This window comes from Motacilla alba, chromosome 5 (genome assembly GCF_015832195.1).
Source record: "Motacilla alba alba isolate MOTALB_02 chromosome 5, Motacilla_alba_V1.0_pri, whole genome shotgun sequence".
NCBI lineage: Eukaryota > Metazoa > Chordata > Aves > Passeriformes > Motacillidae > Motacilla > Motacilla alba.
In genome coordinates, this window is record NC_052020.1 from 48,183,522 (window position 1) to 48,204,076 (window position 20,555).

A 20,555-nucleotide genomic window follows, 5' to 3' on the forward strand; every position below is an offset into this window, starting at 1 on the left:
ACAGATTCTAACAGAAAATTGTAGTTTGAAAATGAATGTCTGAGAATTATATAGCTTCTTCACCTATAACCCTTCTAACTCCATGTCTAGATGCTTCCATATAACTGAGATAACTCAACTTATGTTAATACAAACCTTTGTATTGCTCTCTATTTTATCTGATTGGATTTTGACTGCAACAGTCAGCATACTTGGACTATCCACTCCTACACCATCTGAAGTAGTCCTACTAAGGCCATCCTCTTCAGAAAAACAAATAGTAGGCTCTAACCAATGGGGACGTATTGTGCTGGGCAGTCGTACTTCAGAGGAAGGGACAACTCCATCTACCAAACCTGCAAAGAGATTTTGGAATGCATTACCAAAGCTGTTACTGATGAAGTGTGAAGGAAAATCCTTTTTATGCTTAATGCCTAAATTATTTTAATTACCAAAGTTAGTCATGCACAACAAAGAACTGTGATGGGAAGGTTATTGGTGATCCAACATTTAAAACCATAGTTCTAGCTATCATCTTCAAGGTGTCTATTAAGGATTGAGTTTTTTATTTGCCCAACAAAATAGCGAGGTTGAAATAAAGGACAGAAATCTCCTACAGGTTACATGGAAGAATATGTGTCTCCTCTTCATTTTATGGGATAGTGCCAGGCTAATGTCTAAACACACAATAACTAAGCCTTGCACTGCAACGAGTGCCACTGATTCACAGGCATCTGAAGGGGAAACCTTGAAAGGTTTAACTACATGGGGGTTACCAAACATAGACAAACTACACAGCCAAAATCCTTCACCTGTGGACAACAACTAGCTACTGAGGAAAAACACAGCAGCCACTGGTAACCTGCAGTTTTTTCAATTAAACAACCAATAACATGTAGGAAGTGTGCATTCTCACAATAAAGAATAGGCTGTACAGTTAATTTGCCAGAGGATCACAATACCTCTAAAGACCAGCAGTTGTCTGGAAAGTTAGAGCTAAACTTTAAATAAATACAGTTATAATAAAGTCACATGACTGCAGGATTTGGAAACATTAGCCATAAATTATGTTAATTGTGCCAAATGACACACTCTGAGAGAAAAGAGAAAAAAATATAGCCTTTTTCCTAAAAAGCTTCAAGCTTAGTTAATTTCAAATTTAGCCCCAAAGCCACCTCAATCCCACCCCTACCTTGATGATATAAATTGAGGCTGCTAGAATGGAGACAAACATAGTGTCTGTCCTCAAAGCCTTCATATTTAGTCACACTGAAAAGGGAACCACCGTTGAACTCAAACCAAAATTCACCATATTTTCCTTCCAGTGTATTTCCATCATCCTGCTGAAGGAAGAAGAGAAATGATAAAATTATTGTTTCCTGACAGTTTGCTGCATTTAGGCAGTCTAAACTAACACAACACTTGCTACCTGCTTGCATTTCAGTTACTCTCACGTGAAGCAAAGTACACAGAATTTGCAAAACACTGTGCATTACTGCCTAGCTATAGTAGTATAAAGATTACAGAATTAATGTTATAAACACTACCTCCTTCCAGATAAGTACATACAGCATGAAGGGGCCACTCATGGTCAAAACAACAAAAAACTTCTTCCAGCCCCAGTGCCTTACCTTTACATCTGTAAATATTGACACTAATCCATGTGTCACATTTAGCAGAACAGACAGAAAGCTTTGTGAGTTCTTATTCTGTGAGTCAAGCTTTTTCCTTCTGCGTGAACGATAGTTTGGATCAACAGTGGAATAATACTGCAGTGTTTCTTCCTCAGATCCACTTTCATCATCTAATAGATAAAATGAAGTACAACTCATTCTCTAGCTAGTACACATATTATGCCAGTAGCTCACTGTTTCTCCAATGGTAATGCAATTCAATTTCACACTTATTTTACCCAATTAAACAGCAATCTACTTTTCTTTTCTTGATTTATATTTCCCCATGAGTTTACAAAACCTTTTCACCAACATCTTAATCACTTCAGCCAATTACACTTCTAAAGCACTATAGTTCTAGATAATTTATTAAGTGTATTACCATAATGAACTGCAGATTTAAATTGACTAAAGCTGTCTTTACTGAAAGTGTTGATGAGCTGGCTGGCCACAGATAGTCCAACACCATAAGAAAGGTTTTCAAATGTTTCTACAGGAGATGGAGCTGTGGGTTCCCACAACAATAAATCATTGCTGATCCTAGAAAGAAATACATTATCATTACACAAAATATATTACTATATTCCCATTTTGTATTAAGTCAGTCAAGCATAATTCCTTTGCAGACTCTATATAAGATTCCTGATTCCATAAGCAAATAGAGAAAAAGTTCACGAGCACAAGAAACAATAATATATTCATGAGTATAAACAATAACAAAATGGAAGTAACTTTCATTCTGTAATTATGGTATGCTCATACCAAAGTCTAACATGTGATAGTGACACAAAAGCCTCTATAAGTAGGTATCTATTAGCTCAGTAGGTTGGAGGGGGAGTTGAGAAACCCCTATTTTGATCACATCAATTTTCAACTAAGGTGCAGGAAACATTCATTGTTTTGATTTCAAGTGAGTGTGTCTGTCAGGGTAAAGACATATGACATTCAGTACAGAAGTATTCCAACAGAATATTCAATGGAAGGTTCTGCTTTGTCACTTTGGATGTGAAAATACTCAAAGTAAAGTATTATCTATCAGAGACTAAAAAAGATCAGCATCTCTCTTGCATATTTGCAGAGCACAGTAACAATCTAGTAGTATTTTGCTGCTTTTCAGACAGCAAACTAACAGAAATAAATGAACACCCATTCAAAAATTGGGCTCGCTTTCTCTACATTTTCATGAACCTTTGTGAGCCTTACAAAACTGGATTAGGGTTTTTTTTTTTTCTGACTGCCTTGCAAGCTCTAGAATTTTAGATGGAAAGAATAAAACTGAGCACAAGTTTCTGAAGTATAATAATCTGTTTAAAGAAGAAATCGGGAAGATTAGAGCAAACTAAAACATTGCACAGAGATCTGAACAAAGTGTTCGCTGAGAGCCAAAGACTATTTAGCTTCACCCTTTGTTCACAAAATCTGCCAAACACTTTTTAGCAGTCAGCTGCCATGGCACCAATCAGATGCATGACACAATGGTCATATTAACTTGGAAAAATATTTATGTAGCACTTTGTGTTTTTAAATAAACTATACAAATGAGTTCCTGCTACACCTGCTTAGACAATTGTTTTTATCAAAAGTGACACAGAACAGAGTACAGGTCATGATAACCAAGCAAAACAATTATACTTGCCTGTTGTAAAGCTTTTCATAAAAGCTTTTGTTTGGTAGTGTTAAATGAATGTTTGGTAACGTGAGCTCTAGTACATAATGAGAATTGCTAATTGTTTTATCCTGAAACTCAGTCATTTCAACTACATCTCCTGGCATCACCATCTGAAAGAAAAAAGAAAAAAAATCTTAAGAAAAATAAAAAAAAACACTATCAAAGAAAAAACACCCCAAAACAAAGCCAGAAGTCACATGTAAAGTAGTGAGATAGTATTCATTTTCTCTATCATGAGCACAAAGCAATAACCAAATTTTATAGTACCTCTTCATTTTCAAACATGACCCTACGAGAAGAAAATGGAGAAGGCTCTGGTCTTCTAATATCACAGACATCCTTCAAAGAATGAGACCCTCCTTCTTCTTCCTCTTGAAAGTTATTATCACCTTCTTCCTCCTCAGCTGCTATCCTTTCCAGAATAGAGTGCACAGCCAGAGGGTTTATTTTCAATACAATCCTGCCATTGGAGAAGTTAAGCAGAATAAGCCATTAGAGATGCTTAAAATGTTTATATTTATGCTCTGTCACATGTCCACTAGTTCTACTGGCTTGCCTTTAAATACACATAGACTAAAATAACTCAAAATTCCAGGAACTTTTTTATTAGATAATAACATATTTTATTACCCAAAACAATACTACTAAGAAAAAAACTAACTCACACACACAAAGGGATGTGGTACCATCAGGTGAAAGAAAATGTTAAGTGTCTGCTTTTTTCAACTCCATTAGGTGATCATATAGATGATCTAAGAAAAATCTAGCACTCTCTCAAAATAAAACTTGTTTCACCAGCTATTAAAAAAGCTCTACTGCATAGTGTAGCTTCTTACATGTAAACACTGTTATAGAAAATTTTATTTGTGCCATTATAAAAGAAAAAATGTGCACATAAACTTACTGTCAGAAAGCCACTGAATTTTGTGGCAAACAATGTACACAGCAAATTCTGTAGCAAATCTAAAATTGCCTCTTTAAACATCTTATTACATGCTTCAGCTGCCAGGTCCTTCTCTTCAGTAAGTCTGAAGCACTGTATTGCCTTGCATGTGATATAAGCTGCAATAATTCAGTCACAATATAATTATTCTTACTATTCTTATGCCTTATATTATTTTGAGGCAAAATTCAACTAGGATGGGTGGTTTGGATCTCAGTCATGAATGCAGGAGTAAAGGTAAAGTAAAAAAAATGGGGAAAAGTTTCAAGTCTCTAATAATTTACCTAATTTTCAGTGAAATTTACTCAAGACCATGCAGAAGTCATTATACATTAAAAACCATATTGCATTATTACAAATGTAAAAGTTCCAGGGTTTTCATAAATTCTTGGAGCCTTTTTAATAGTTACATGCTCTTTCTTTGCACATTATTTTCAATCATTTACCACACAGGCATTCTGGATTAAAATTAAAAAAACAACAGTGCTTCATAAAAATTTAATCAATCCACTAAGTCCATTAAAAACATGAACATTTATTTTACCGAGGCCAGTCAAAATTGTCTGATGATGATGTTATATCTCCATCTGTGCCACCCGACACCTGAAAAAATTTTACTGGTGTTTCTGCATTATCTTCTTCAAAAGAACCTGAATAGAAAGAGATTTTTTAGAAATTAACAGATGAATGACAACTGCTAACTTCAGGTTAGCCACTCCTCAAGTTGGAGTCAAACAAGACTAACTAGCCAATGCTACTGACTAAGCTACTCAGGCAAATTTTGTCATCTCTTCCTTCTTTTGTCATCTCTTCTTCTTTATTAATAAAAAATTAATATTAACTTTTGAGACAAAAATTATTTCACATTATTTTTAGCTAGCTGTAGTTGGAAAATCAGACAAATCTAATAGATACCTGCATAGATACCAGCATTTACATTTATAGCATCACTGTATTTTGTCAGAGCCTTGATTAAGTACACAAAATGAGACAGCAGAGAAGATTGCAAATATAAATCAGTTTCATAGATTTATTACTTTGAAAGATATTAGAGGCATAAAACTATTAAAGTTTTTCAATGATAGTTATTTAGGGAATCAATCTTGGCATCACAGCACTTTTAGGGTTGAAATGGACCTCTGGATATCATCTAGCCCAACCCCTCTGCCAAAGCAGGGTCACCTAGGGCAGGTTACACAGGAACTCATCCAAGGTGGGCTCTGAATGTCTCCAGACAGGGAGAATCCATGACCTCCCTGAGCACCTGTTTCAGTGCTCAGCCACCCTCAATGTACAGAAGTTCTTCCTCATGTTAATGTGAAACTTCTTGTGTTTCAGTTTATGGCCATTGTTCCTCATCCTGTCTCTGAGCACCACTGAAGAGAGTCTGGCACCATCCTCTTGACACCTGTCTTTGAGATATTTACATACTTACGAGATTTCCCTCTCAGTCTTCCCCAGACTGATCAGGCCCAGCTCCTGCAGCCTCTTATCATATTAAAGATGCTCCAGACCTCTCATTAGCTTTGTGGTCTCCACTGGACCCTCTGCAAGGAGCCAAGGAGCTCCTTGTCTTTCTTTCACTGAGGAGCCCCAAACTGGACACACAGCCTCTCCTCATAGTAGTACTGTTTGGACTTACATTGGTATTTAGTACAGTACACAAAATTACAGTAGAGATACCATATCTACTCCAAAATTCAGGTGGAAAGACACTCCCTGGGTTACTCCATATGAGAGGACCTTTCTCTCAACTACACAGTACCTAGAAAAATAAAAAATTCAGGACTTCTGAATATAAGATTAACATTCTTACCAGTTAGCTCTTTAAAGGTAAGCTCTAATTTAACTTGTTCTGGAGTCGACCCTCCTATAAATTCAGTTTTAAATTCCACATCTGTAAATTCAAGATGAAGAATCTCCTTCTGAAGTGATTTCTTAAACCATGGTCCTCTTTCCTGATCTGACCGCAGATCAGGTATTGGGAAGCGAACAGAGAGTTTTAATGCCGGGGCAGTGACTTGAACTGAAACTCTACAGTTTGCAGGAGTATGTGAATCATCCAGAAAAACTTCAGCAAATGCTTTATGCTAAAAGAACCAAACAAAAAACAAAACACAAACCAGAATGAATAAAAACCACTCTGAATTAGAGAAAATAGCATTAAAAGTGACTATGGGGAAAGCTTTTGATGATGTAATATCCGAACATGAAAAATATTATTTGTATATCACCGAAAAAAACACATCAAGACCAACTGCAACTGTTCTTAGGATATTTTTCTATTACAGGTGTCATAAAGATTCTACTCAGAAGACAAGTTTTCGCAGAGATTAGCAATCTTTAAAAAAACCTGCTATTTTTGCAATTTTTTTTCCTCTTAAATTAGATAGTGAAAGTACTGAACAATATTCAGCTGCAGTTAGGAAATACCATGTCTCAGACACTTGTTTAAATACTGCTGCTGTTGAAAAAGTAGGAATTACTATCATGTGTATTTGTCCTTTTCAGGAAGTCAGGGTGTCCAGCTCCTGCCACTTTCATGTCCTTCATACCCTCCCCCTTTTGCTGATCATTGAAAGGAATCAAACTTGAAAGACAATTATATTTGCAGAAATAATTGATGCCTTACAATTTTAGGAGTCTCTTAAATAGTTTTTCGAAAGCTGATTTTTCCGTAATCAGTAAATGCAGCAATAAAATTACATGAAGATTTTTGTTGCTGTGCAAAAAATCAGTTAAATGCATTAATCATTCCTCAAGTATTTTAAGCGAAGTCTTTAAGTTTAATGCTATTGTGATAACCCAAACCAAGGCAAATAAGCTTCAAGTTCTTTCTGTTGGTCCCAGATCACTAGAATGCAATGCATATGCCCCCCATTCTCTCTGTCACCTACCCCAAAAGCAGGTAATAGACCACAGAGACAACTGGGCTGATTGTGACAACTAAAGATTTCAATATAGAAGTGGAATTGTTAGCAACACTTTATATCAGCTGCTGGAGAGCATGATGGGACAGATTAGGGATGAGAAGTCAGTCAAGATTACTCTTTTTTGCCCATTTCTCCTTACTTCAAGAAGCTGAGAACTTATGCAGTTCCTGAAGCACCTATCCCTGTCTTTTGGTCTGTTTTCAAGCACACAGTCACTGAATGCAAAATGTGACTGTGTCAGAAGTTGGGAAAAACTAATCAAACCCCAGTCAACCAACCAAATAAAAAAACCTCTCACACCAAAAAAAGCACCTCAACCACCACAAATCAATCAGAACTAGCAGCCTCAGGCTTACTGTCACCCTGATTTCCTCCTGCAAAAAAACCCCCACCAAGTTTATTAATCAATTTCACTTTAAACTTACCAGACTTATGTGCTTATTGTAAGAAGCATACATGTGAGATGCCATCATCTCCACTGTAGTTAGTTTCTGGGGTTGAAGTAAGGAATTTAATCTGTCTACAATACTAATATCCAGCTCACAAAACACTGGATTTAACTTTATTTGCAACTCTGCTTTCTGTGGAACAGAGCTGAGTCTCCCTTGACTACCCTGGAAAGGAAGAGAAAAAGCGCTAAAATCTTCAACACAATACAGTGAAACAAATTATAATAAGCAGGAGTTAAGAACTCTCTGTTTTACAGTCAATTTTCTGTTCAAATGAACCAAATTAGACAAAGGTTATTGTACAGAAACTTGGTCATTTTAATCTCCCACCTTACCTGAGGTCCTCTATTATCTAAATGCTTATAATGCAGCTGAAGGCATGGCATAGAATGAGAATCATTTCTTTCTTCAGAATGAAATGTCAGCAGCTTCAGGAAAAAAAATAGTTCAAAATGTTTAATAAATAGGAAGGAGTTGCCACAGGAAAATATATTTATGACATTTTACCTAGAACAGACAAGTAACCTGAAGTCAGTGAACAGAATCCCAGCTCAATTGTTTATCTAATCCACATATTCAGCTACCTTACTGGATGTCTCTGACCATTAAAAGAGCTGGAAGAATAATCACCACCACAAGAAACCTTTGCATTGTTTAACTCCATTGCTTAGAGTAAATGTTTTCCAAAAACTAATACCCAAACCACGTTAAGCATATTTAAGAAGTAACTAACAAAGTTTGGCTACTTGATGTTGTTGCTGGCAGGTATGACAGAAGTTGGGTTCACTATTTGAGCTCAGAATTAAAATGCAAATTTTAATCTTAAAACTGTAACATATTTAAAAAACTAAAAAACATTAGGAAACATTTAAATTATAACCATTTTAAAATCTAGCATTCTCAGTTACACAATTAACATTTCTTTTTTATGGAACTCCTTTTGTTTTTAACATACCTCTGTATAGTGAGGCTGCATGGAATGAGAGTCAGTAGAAAAAAGGCATTCTAGGAACTCCATCTTGCCAATGGATAAGTCAGTACTAAAACTTCGTGAGGCAGTCCTTTGTCTTTGCTCATAAGACACTTTGATACCAGTACCTATAAACCTAGATTATTAAAATTAATAATTATTAAAAGTAGCATAAATCAATAACAATTATGAAAAGTAAAGACTTGAGTAGGCAAAAAAAAGGATCACTACAATAATTTAAAAATCATTTAAACACCATAATTTCTCCAAATACATGAAAATATCTAATTGTAACAGATTTAGCAACAAACACAATGAAGCTCATGTTACATAATCAACAATGGTCAGCATATAGAAATTTGTAAAGAACATTTTACGCATCTAACCTGAGGTACAGTTCATATAGAACTACCATCCTTAGATAGACCATGAAGAACTCAAATGTCTCACAAAGTCTAAATTACATACATGAGGTAAAAAAGGTATATATACCCTTAAATATTTTACTTCATACACTGCACTGGGATGGTAAAAATTTCAGCAAAAAAAGGCTGTTGCCTGACTTCATTATCTTGTTCTCACTCAGGCTTTATCCCTACTGATATAATATTTTGCATTAAGTAAAACCCTAAGCTCCTTCAAGCAGTAATCACTACATTGGAATAACAATAGTTCTGTAAAACACAGCTATTTCTAAAGAAATTTACTTAATTATTCTTGACTCTCTGGGCTTCTATCATAGAAACTGTACCTAATTTAATTCACATATTAAAAAGCTAGGTGATTTTAATGTTTATTCTCCTTTCTTGTTCTATTTTAATTTTTTTTTAAAAGATGTCTTGGACAACAGATGTCAAAATTCAAGACTATTTTGAAATTAATAAAGAAGTCTAACACAATTCAAATATTAAGTGACACAATTCCTATGGAAATAAACTTACTTTATTCAGATTTACTTAAAATATATTTTTGTTACTTATATTTATTAATAAGCAAAGTTATACCTAAGGTGATCATGAGAACAAGCTTCTGCAAATACTTCTCGGAAGGACAGAAAATCTTCTGTTGAAAACTTAACTGGCTCAATCTTTTCTATTCGGGCAAAGAAATCCCGAGCCATTGGTGTCAATGGGTTAAGGTTCAGTGAACTTTCAGGTGGGGGTAAAGGGTCAATATGAAGTACAGACACTGAGAAAGTTCCAACTGCCAGTCTAAAAAGTAGCTCAGGTCTGGATTCATCCACAGAAACAGATCTGGATGGAATAGCTGAAATACAAAATTAAGTTCACGTAATTTTTCAGCAATAACACATTTATAAAATCATCTTACTTTTGATTTTCATTTCTTTTTACCAAGTTGCTCCATAACAATTCATTTTCATAATTATCTAGGGGAAACTACCTATCTGTTGTTACTTACATGTCCTTCTTATGGAAGTCTGGTGAACCATATTGGCTGTTAGCGAGGAACCTCTTGGAGGCTGTAATTCTTGTTTGTTACGATCAAGAAAATCCCCCCAAGTTGGTTGCAGCTAAAACAAAAAATATATATGACCTTAAATTTGCAAAGAGTTGTTAGACATTAGATCAAACATAAATAATAAGGTAAATTACCAAAAAACTTCAACACGCATGAACAATCAACAGCATGCCATTTCATGGAGAATTAGTGCTCAACTTATCAATGCAGGTATGCTTTATTTTGAGATATGCTTTCTAATTCCACAGGTTTTCAAGGCTAAAGTTGCACTCATCATCAGCATAAATTTTCTAGTTCTACAACTACTCTCCATGGTTTTCATTACAGAAAACACTAGGTACACAATGGATTTGGGAAAGATAGTGATAACAACAGCATAGTTTTTATATTGTGTGAGGAAAAATTTAACAGTACAGTTTCATACAACATTGCCTGTGTAGTCTATTTTAAAAGAAAATCAGGTGGTACACATGCAGTAATTAAAAAGAAAATAAATCATGAAGCATCTTACATAAGCTTCAAGGCATTTGAAAACACATTTCCTAGCCTAGCCAAATAAATGAGAATAATTTCAATACCATTTCCATAGCAGAAAAGGAATCCTAGCAGCTCTAAACATTTCAGTTATTATAGAACTTTGCAACAGTTCCTGTCATTGTAAAGAATGCAGCAATTATGCAACAGTTTCAGCCAGAAGTGTTGATTTCTAAAATATTCCAAATGCAGTTAATACTATACCACTGTAGTGCTCAGTGGAGATCCTGCTGGCGTAGTTGTGTATGTACTGGTTAAAGACAGGTCTAGATCCATAGTTGGAGGATCTCCAAGAGGTGGAAGGGAAGAAAGGCTGTGGGACATGTCCATTTCAGCCATTGAGAAGAAAACTTCTTCCTCTAGTAGAGAATCACAGATAATTATGAGTTGTTTACTAATTTTAAAAAACCCTTTATTTCTAACAGAAATGTATTTTTGAGTCTACAAATCTAACTGCTAGAAAGAATAACCAGCTAAATACATCATTTACAGAAGTCCCAAGTTTCCTTGACATGAGACTAGTAGTGTCTATGAAGATATTTAAATAAAAACCAAAAGACAAAAAATCTCTTGAATATTAGAACAGCTAACTACCTCGTTTTCATATTCAAGTTGATATAACTTCTATAAATTGATACATTCTTCTTTTGACAAATCAAAGTATTTCACATTAAAAATAATTAGCAAAAAAGTATTCACATAAAATCAGATAAATACAACTATTATTCTAGATGGAATTTCCTCAACCACACATTTGAAAAGATGTCATGCTGTATGTGTTTTTAGCATGTTTCACATTAACATAAACTGAACAATTTTAAGGAAATACTGAATCAAGTCCAGCCTGATACCTAAGCTAGTTAATTTTTTACTGAACTTTACAATTAACGGCATATAATCACTTCAAGTCAAACTTATTTTAATACATAAATTGGTAAGATTAAAAGATGAACAATCAATTTAAACAATCTTAACAACAGATTACTTGCTATTTTGCATCATCTTTTATACTTGCCACGACTAGAAGGCGTTCTGGCACTCTCTGTCTCATAAAAGCTCTGTTCAGATGATGCTCCTGCAGATAAAGACTCTTTCCTCAAATAACGTTTCAACTCCATCTGAATCCGATACTCGTCCTCCTGTTGCATTGGCCGGTTCTTCCTATCTTTATTTGACAATTCTATCCTGCTCAGACTCTCTGAATTCAAAAAAACAACAGAAATCCTACTGTAATTTCCTTAACAGTACCCTAATAAAATTCAAAAATTAATCTGAAAATGAATCATTGGTGTATATATTTGCATGTGTAGTTATATACATGTCTTATATATCAGATATGTGTATTTGTGCATTTTGTTGGATTGCAGATTTTACTTGTTCAGATACTCCTAGCATTTATTAACTTCGTATCTGATGAAAACATTTCAACGTTATATACGCAGTGTGGTGGCATATAATATGCATACATTTCTCAGTCAGCTTTAAGGACCAAGGCCACAACCTCTTAAAGGTTTTACTATTAAGGAATTACTAAATTTTCAGGTTTGAAGACAACACACATGGGAAACTGAAGGTAATACTTCTCCAGTTGTCCAAAAACAATGAACATGTCCAATAAAACAAGTATATAAGTATCAGAAGAATATTAAGCACCCACCCAGGATATGACATATCTTTCAAACAGATTATTTATATTTACCCTAACAAGTGTTGTTACATAAAATAGATGAGGGGAACAAACCAAAACACTCTCATACTTCTACTGCAGTAGTTGAAACACTGCTTTTAGTTCTTCACAAATACAGACCAACTCAATTACAGAGTGTTCTATATTTTCTGTGCCTGTTGCTAAAACATAGGACAGAGAAGCAAAGCTTCTCTTGTGAAACAGAAGCTGCAAGAACCAGAATTTGTTTGGTCTCCTGGTTTTCTCCACCCAGAATTTCCTCTTTTCTTGTATTACTATACAGTCATGTGTCAAGCCTTATTTGTTGGTTTTTTTCTTTACTAGATGTACAATTTGCAACTAAAGACAATAAATTAATCATAGTCCTAACTCAGAGCAGCTACAAAGCATTTTACTAATACCAGGTACTACTATAAATTTTTTTCAACTGGAGAAACTTTTTTACAAACTTTTTTTTTGTTGTTTTTGTAATACTTGCCTGGTCCAGCAATAGCTGCTACCATGTCTAACAGAAGATGAACTTGCCTTGGTGACAGAAACAGATGTACAGAATCTATTTGTCCATCTATATCCAACTAAAAAGAAAAGGAAAGAATGCTGTCAAGAACATTCAAGGAATTTTCTTCACATTACTTGAATCAGTTATTTGGATAATAGATTTTTATGCTGAAAAGAATACAGTCATTACACTAGTATCTTCCTCTTCTATAAAACAACTAGAAACATATTTTTTGTTTCTTCCAACCTGTAGCTTGGCAGGATAAATGCAGATGTGTCACTAACAGCTTAAAATAAATACCATCTCATAACAGGAAAAAATCAAGAAATCCATTAATCTGCTATTTTTTTTCTTTAATAACTCCCAAAGTAATCAAAAATAAGGTTAGTTTTACTTATTAATTATGAGATAATCAAGTAAGCACCTTTTGAAATAGACTTTAAAACCATAAAGTCTTCTGTTTTGTATATTAGTACTTTTGAAATTGGCAGCATTTCTCTATTTCACACCAAGGAAATGTTATTTTGCTTTTCAAGGACTCTTCTTAACTGAATAAACAAGAATAGTTAAAGATTGACTAGAAATTGCTGGACATAAAAAATCCTTCTCTACTGCAGTAGAAACTTCAGGCTTTCTATAAAATATGGTTATAAAATAGGCTATACAAAACAGGTCAACAGCCAATTTAAAAACTGGAGAGAAGGGGAATATATTACACAGCTTTACTTATATACTCACTACCATGTCTACTTGTTTTTTGAACACTTAAATTCAGTCTCTCTCTAACATACAGGAATTCTCATTTAACAGATTTCAGTGTGTCCTGACTCATCTGACTACCATAAAGAGGTCTTTTTACACATATTTATTAGGTTAGAACATAAAGAATCAACAGGAATACTATGGCAATTCTGTTCCCCTGAAAATATTACACCTTTTTCATATGTACTAGAAAAAAAATTTTACAGAACTATTCATTTAGTTAAACACCAGGAAAGCATGACTAACCTTAGCTCCAGGAAGTACTTCATTTTGTTTTAATGTTAGGCTTAACTCCATTCTACCAATCAGCTTACAGATCTGTACAGGGTCAGAAGGAGTAATTTCTGGCAAGTTTCTTGTTAATTGTGGATGTGGCTCATAAATGATTTTTGGATTCCAGCTAGGTGAAAGCTTTGGTTCAGTTGCCTTAAAAAGTTACAGATAAAAGAATAAGAATGCATCCTATTTCTTAGGAAAAAATGCAGAACACAAGCATTTCAAATAAGCTTATCATACAAATAATCAGTTTACAAACTATAAATTTGACAAAGGCTTTAAAAATATGTACTAATAACTGTGAAAAAACAAGGCACATAGAATGTGAAGCATTAGGCCTTTGAAAAAAGAAGGGCAAGTTTCCACAGAATAGTGAATTGCAGGGTTTTTAAACTTCTAGTTCTTAAAGTTGCAACCAGATTCCAGTACAATACATCCTAATTTCTACTTAGTCCTAAAGACCATTTCCTTGCTTCTCCTCAAAATCAACAGGCACTGATTATAAAACTTCCCAAACACAAATTTAAGTACAAGTTCAACTCCTGTATCATTCAGAATTAATCTAACAGCATAACAATATATTCTTTCATCAATTTACATCCTTATATAATGTGTATATTTTTACCAGCTGTGTAGCTGAACACACTGGGGAGGACTTTGCTGATGCAGGAAACTCATCCCAGAAGAAAGAGACACCTGAGAGCTGCAGTAATTTGTGAGCAAAAGCTGTGGGCTGATGTACATTAATTCCAGAGCACTCATCTGCAGTTTCATCACAGTACATAGTCCTGGGAGGCAAAAGAAAGGAAATTAAGAGAGTGGGTGCATGAAAATTGTTACTTCTCTTGTGCCTTTTAAGCTTTAAGTTTGTACATGGTCTCTCTCTTCATACTTTTACAGTGCTGTCCACTGTCATGAAATGAAAATTCAACACTCTCTGGGAATGGGTGGAAATCTTAACTTTTCTATGGGACACCACCAGAAATGTGAATATACCCCAGAGAACACAGTAACCTGAAGCTTATAAATGCTTAAAACTAAATATATTTAATTAGCAATCCTTGGTAAGCATCAGTTTTATTTGATGCTGATCTCAATACTTTGCAAGAAAGTATAATTACACTTGAAAATAATCTACATTAAGAACATGTACAGTATTCATGTTCAAAGTAATTACAAAATTCACATGGGGTCTTTTGAAAGCTCACACAGAACCTAAATTCTTTCAGGGTTTTGGAATTTTTTCAGGATTGTACCTTTTTTCCTAGAAAGATTTAAAGTGTCTTACTCAAAAGGGTCAGTTCCCTTTCTAATTGTACACATGGCCTGACTGGCCAACAATATACACTGGCTGCTGAATGTCTGAGAAATGTTATTCATTAACTGTAGAAGCTGATGAAAATGTATATTGGAAAAAAAAAGAACTCTTCTAATTTGATGGTTAAACAACTTTAGCATAAACATGCTAAGTGGAATCTGAGTGAAGACAATGCTCACTAGCATTATAAAAGAGGTGCTCGAGAGCAAGCATCTAACTATATACTAAGAACTTGTGTGTATGAGTAAAATGCATTTCACAGGAAATGGCAAGAAGTCCTTTAGGGGAAAAAAATCCACATATTAAAAAAAAAATCTAAGAAAAAATTACCTTTCAACTCTGATTTCAAGCGCAGTTCCACTTTTAGAGTTTTCCGGCACATGTTCTATTCGTAACACAGTATCCAAAAAGGTCACTTTCACTCTTCTTAGAACTTGAAAGAGAAAACAAAAAAATACAGTGTAGACTATTAAGTCAAGTTACTGAATTATAACTTTTGTAACCATATTAAATGGTCTTTGATTTTAAGCTCTCAGTATTTATTTCAGTGGAAATTATCAATTGAGTTTAATAAGGCAACAATACTTCAACAGACAATATAAACTCCTATTAAATGACCAATATGTATATCCATAGCATACATCTGCTCTCTAAGGCTCAGACATTTGAGCAAGTGACAGTTCAAAGCAAGTTTTCCTGTAGCTCAGTGGGGATGATCCTCCAGGAAAGCAACATCTTCATTGTGCACCATATCTGAGCTATTAAGCGTTGCTGCTGCAGCACTCTGTCTGGACTGAGTGATTCCATCTCCAGATGGGACTTTAAACATTTCCCTTAGCTCAGACATTTCTGCACAAGGTTCTCCACCATATAATGCAGTCATAAGCCCTTAGTTTTGTGCACTTAGAAAAACCACCTCTAACAAAAAACAATTTCTGAAGTACTTCAATCAACATGGTGTGATTATGGAGATTCATACAACATAACAGGTCAGCTTTGCACAAGCACAGCTGAAGAAACTTTTTCCATTTCTCCTTCAACAATATCACTATTAGCAATTGATGAATCACATACCCATCTCCAAAACTAAGACATGCCATCAATCCCTCAGGCACAGATTCAGCTGGATTTATTCTGCTGAAAACAAACACCAACTTGCCCTGAGACAGAGCTCAATCTGTCCACTGAGGGAAGTATACAAATACTTTAGGAAGTAAATGGGGCTTTTTTCCCCACTTCAAAGTCAAGATCACTTGTCCAACATCCCTCTTCAGATTTTACAAGCAATGCTAACAAGTGAAAATTAGTCATATAAGTTATGGCAGTTGAGATGACATTTTGTAAAACTGAGACACAACATAAACCAATTAAATCTCGGATGTTAATTCAAATCTCAATAATTGATTCATACCTGTTTCAATAGTTTCTGCAAATTTCTCAAGTCCTTCAAAAGGCTGGGACCCTTCTCCTTGTTCATCTGTCAATTTTTGGCTAAGACACTCTTTTGCAAGCTGCATACTACTGGTCATAAAACTTGACCAATACATAGGCTCAGAACCAGATGCTGTAGAGTAAAATAAGTCTTAATAAATTAAACATGGACTTCATTAAACCATAAAGACAAAACACAGCAATATATTTGGCACATCCAGAAAAGAGTTTCAACAGCTTAGTAAGAAGTTATACTTAAAAACAAATTTAGTTATAATCTCACTTTATAGACTTTACTACTTTAAAATTAATGTAATCTGTTAGACTGCACTGGTAAGATTCTGGTATTTGAAAACTCAGTATAAACAAGAAGAAATCAGGTAATCAATCTTCAGCAGTGGTTTAACTAATCTAAGCAATTAACTAATTTCTGGAATTATTTTACTATATTGGGATGTTTTTGCAGGTATAATTGGCAAAATTAAGTAAGTCAAATTTTTAAGAATCATTTCAAAGTTTATTATTCCTCTTGAAACATATCCTACATGGAGAAACACTAAGCAAGGTTTAAAATGTTATCTTAGCACATTAAAACATGTTTTAAATGCCTAACACAGACCTGACACGGTAATTAAAACATAATAAAATCCACGAGTACAGCAGGTATTAAGCTGAAAAAGTTTTTCATCAGCCAGATGAACTTAATTGACATTGCATTCCTATCAGCTAATGCCAAGGCCATTGTGAGCAAATACTATAAAACTATGCATTAGAAAAGTTAATAAAATTCAACTATCGCCTTCTAGTACAGGCAGACCAAAATAAAACTAGCTCAAATACAAGCGTGTTAAACAGGCCAAGCATTTCAGTTAAGCATTCTGGTCTGGAAACCTCCACGTGGCTACAGATGTGTGACAAAACCAGCACCATGGGGTTTTTTCTACACTATTTGGTCTATTATAAAGCACTGTACATCAAAGAGAACTAACTGGACGCAGGTGAAGAAATAAAGGTTTCTTCCTAACACTACCATTCCTTCAAAGCAAGTAACATAGCTCAAAACTTAATTCCAGTTAAACAACTACAGATAAATGTAGAGTACATGTAAGCAAGTAATTCATTTAAGGTAACTAGCAAAAGATGAGAAATAAGAAGAAGAAAAAAAAATGCTTAAAACCTATGTTCAAAAAAAAGTTCTTCCACTTTCTCTACACTACAAGAAGGAAACCAAATTAAAATCCTTCAGACACTAAAACAATTTTCACAACTAAAAATGAACTAAGCGTTCCACAGAATTTATGGATGCTTGATGACCAGTAAAAATTTATCACCAGGATAATCTAAACTAGATCAGTAAGAAGCACCTGGATACAGACAACATAGAAGAACTCAGACAACCCTCAGCATTATACTGAAAGTTAGTATGTATTTACAGTATTTAGAAGTCATTATTTCACACTGCAATAGCAATTAAATGGCATTTGTTGTTCTCGAAATATACAAGAAGATGAACCTTTTAGCCTGAAGTAGACAAAGACAGAAGTTCCCATAACACCCCCCCAGCCTTACACCACGATGTTATCCTGCTGCCGTCCAACAGCCAACTACTAACACTGCCTCACAGAACTGCACAAACACCACCCAAAAATTGCAAAAACTCCTTCCCACACTCCCATTTCTATAGGTCTGAAACAGCTTGGAAGACATACAACAGTAGGAATATTATAAGCATTTTAAATTATTTAACAGAGCAACAACTGAGTTGACAACCAACAGACAGCTTCTTTTTTATTAACTCTCAATCATTAACGTATGAAGGCTAAATGACAATTTAAATAAGGCTAAGAATTTACTAAAGCAAGGGTAGCCTTTTGACTCTGAAAAACTGTAAAGAAACTCCTTTTCTAAAATAAAAAAATAAGCCTACCAAGCCTTGGTCTTGGCCTGAAGACCATCTCTAATCCTTTTACTTCTAATGCACAGTTATCCTGCAGCAACGACCCCCACGGGACAGATAAGGAAATCGATTGGATAAATCCATCTGTGACTTCCAGAGGTGCATCAGCAGACTCCAGGATCTCATTAAGACACTAGGAAAAACAAAAATTAAGAATCATAACTTTTGTTAAAATCACATCCATAATTCTGCATCTAACAAATAAAAACACTTTGATGCTACTAGAAAATTATTTTATACTCAGACAAAAAAATAGACACTTTCAACTATATCAATTCCATTGCACTTTCACACTACCTAGCTTTCAGAATTGCTCTGTGGTGGCTGTATAATCTCTATTTTTGCACTATACAAAAAAATCTGCTAACTTACTCTTATAAATATCAGAATACTAACAAAAGTTAATCTGATCTTTCTTTGGCAATACTTGAAGAAAACTGAAAACAGGCTGACAGTAAAAGCACAAAAAGTACCTAGTTCCTATGACAGGAGTACTTCATAGCATGAAATTTCAATGTAAAGTTCATTTTTGATTCCTCTCTTGCTGTGTAACATACTTGCCATTTCTACATCATATTTTTACAGTGGCATTATAAACACTGCTACCATCAAGTTGCCCAAAGTATCATACCAGCTTTAACACAGTCATTTAGGATGTTCAAGTTTTCCACAATCTCAGAAGACTCCCCTATTGCTCTATAAAGGTTTCATTACATCCATACGCATTACACACATTCTTCACACTTAGGCTAATAAAAAAGTGAGTTCCTGCCTGTGCTTTGATTTTAAAATGTAGTTAAAACTTAAGTTCTTAGACAAGAAGTAGTTAGGCTTTAATGAAGCAAATCTCAATCTTATTCACATACCAAATCCACAGAGTGCAACTTTCCAATGTAAACAGGACCCTACTAAAGACTGCAATTGTAATAATAGGATGTAATCTTCACAGGCAAGACAAAGTGTGGTTTTCACCTTGCTGAGTTTTGAACAAGGCCACTGATTTTACCTAAGAAAATGCTTAAATTCAACATTGTAAGTGCTGAAAAAAATACGGATTCAAAAGTTGTTTGCCATATTAATTGTATTTTAAATTATATTCCAATTATATAGAATAATTTTTAAAATGTAATTTTCTGAAAACATATTTTCTTTACTTTTATTCTTATATCTCCAGATGCAACTTTCTCATCACATTAACTTGTTACTCTCAATAGCCTTGCTTTTAGAATTTTGTTTGCCCTACGTGTTCAGCTTTTCTAGTTTCTGTTCCAAAGTCCACTCAGGCAGCAGAAAATGACAAACTTTAAAGAAACAGAACCTGAACAGTCCTATTGGGAAATTATTTAGGAATCAAATAATCAACTAAAATTCAGTGACATTAAAATTTTATAAAATAAATAATATAAAAGCTCAAACATAGTTGAACTTATATTTATGAATTATACATGTGGCAATAACATCAGATATGGCAAAATAATTATCAGAGATAAAAACTGTATTTTAAAATACCACATATTCATTTAAATTACTTGAATGAATTTACAAATAATTTGCTACAGCAGGAAGTAAGCTAGCTACCATATTTTGAACAAATCTGACTCAGATGTCTTTTTGCTATCCATGCACATGGTAATAAAAAGTAAAGAGTATTTTAGTATACTGCTTATTATTTTAAAATAGAAACTTACTATCTAAAAGCAAAAAATCTGAAGCACTCTTGAGATAAATTGCTTCACAAATAGGCCAGCTGTTCCTAGAAGGAAGTAATTAGAGCATTCCAAATGAAATTTTAAAACTGAAGCACAGCCTTCACATCAGGACTTGTTTCCACATTATTGACCGACAGTCCACAAAAGTAGTATTTAATGTATACTACAATTCAACCACAAACATCATCCATTGCATTTTGATTCTTCTGGACAGCTCACGCCCCAAAAGGCAGAGGCATTACAGTAACAGCCCTAGGAATTCCCACATATCTCTACAACCTATAAAC

General features: G+C 34.3%; 1 protein-coding gene across 3 annotated transcripts in view; it reads right to left on the reverse strand.

The window, feature by feature from the left end:
- Positions 1 to 20,555, reverse strand: part of ATG2B (autophagy related 2B) — a 45,418-nt gene that overhangs the window by 22,921 nt on the left and 1,942 nt on the right. For 2 of the 3 annotated variants that reach the window (XM_038137726.1, XM_038137724.1), the window contains exons 2-22: positions 18,530 to 18,692; positions 16,583 to 16,735; positions 15,502 to 15,604; positions 14,479 to 14,641; positions 13,824 to 14,003; positions 12,795 to 12,891; positions 11,645 to 11,827; positions 10,834 to 10,988; positions 10,036 to 10,147; positions 9,621 to 9,882; positions 8,602 to 8,752; positions 7,982 to 8,074; positions 7,623 to 7,811; positions 6,081 to 6,354; positions 4,809 to 4,914; positions 3,589 to 3,781; positions 3,289 to 3,431; positions 2,035 to 2,192; positions 1,611 to 1,783; positions 1,172 to 1,322; positions 136 to 335 (exon numbers count right to left, since the gene is read on the reverse strand). In XM_038137726.1, coding sequence (XP_037993654.1) covers positions 136 to 335; positions 1,172 to 1,322; positions 1,611 to 1,783; positions 2,035 to 2,192; positions 3,289 to 3,431; positions 3,589 to 3,781; positions 4,809 to 4,914; positions 6,081 to 6,354; positions 7,623 to 7,811; positions 7,982 to 8,074; positions 8,602 to 8,752; positions 9,621 to 9,882; positions 10,036 to 10,147; positions 10,834 to 10,988; positions 11,645 to 11,827; positions 12,795 to 12,891; positions 13,824 to 14,003; positions 14,479 to 14,641; positions 15,502 to 15,604; positions 16,583 to 16,735; positions 18,530 to 18,692 — 3,402 coding nt within the window. The remainder of the gene's footprint in view (positions 1 to 135; positions 336 to 1,171; positions 1,323 to 1,610; positions 1,784 to 2,034; positions 2,193 to 3,288; positions 3,432 to 3,588; positions 3,782 to 4,808; positions 4,915 to 6,080; positions 6,355 to 7,622; positions 7,812 to 7,981; positions 8,075 to 8,601; positions 8,753 to 9,620; positions 9,883 to 10,035; positions 10,148 to 10,833; positions 10,989 to 11,644; positions 11,828 to 12,794; positions 12,892 to 13,823; positions 14,004 to 14,478; positions 14,642 to 15,501; positions 15,605 to 16,582; positions 16,736 to 18,529; positions 18,693 to 20,555) is intronic. The other variant, XM_038137725.1, reaches the window with a different exon arrangement.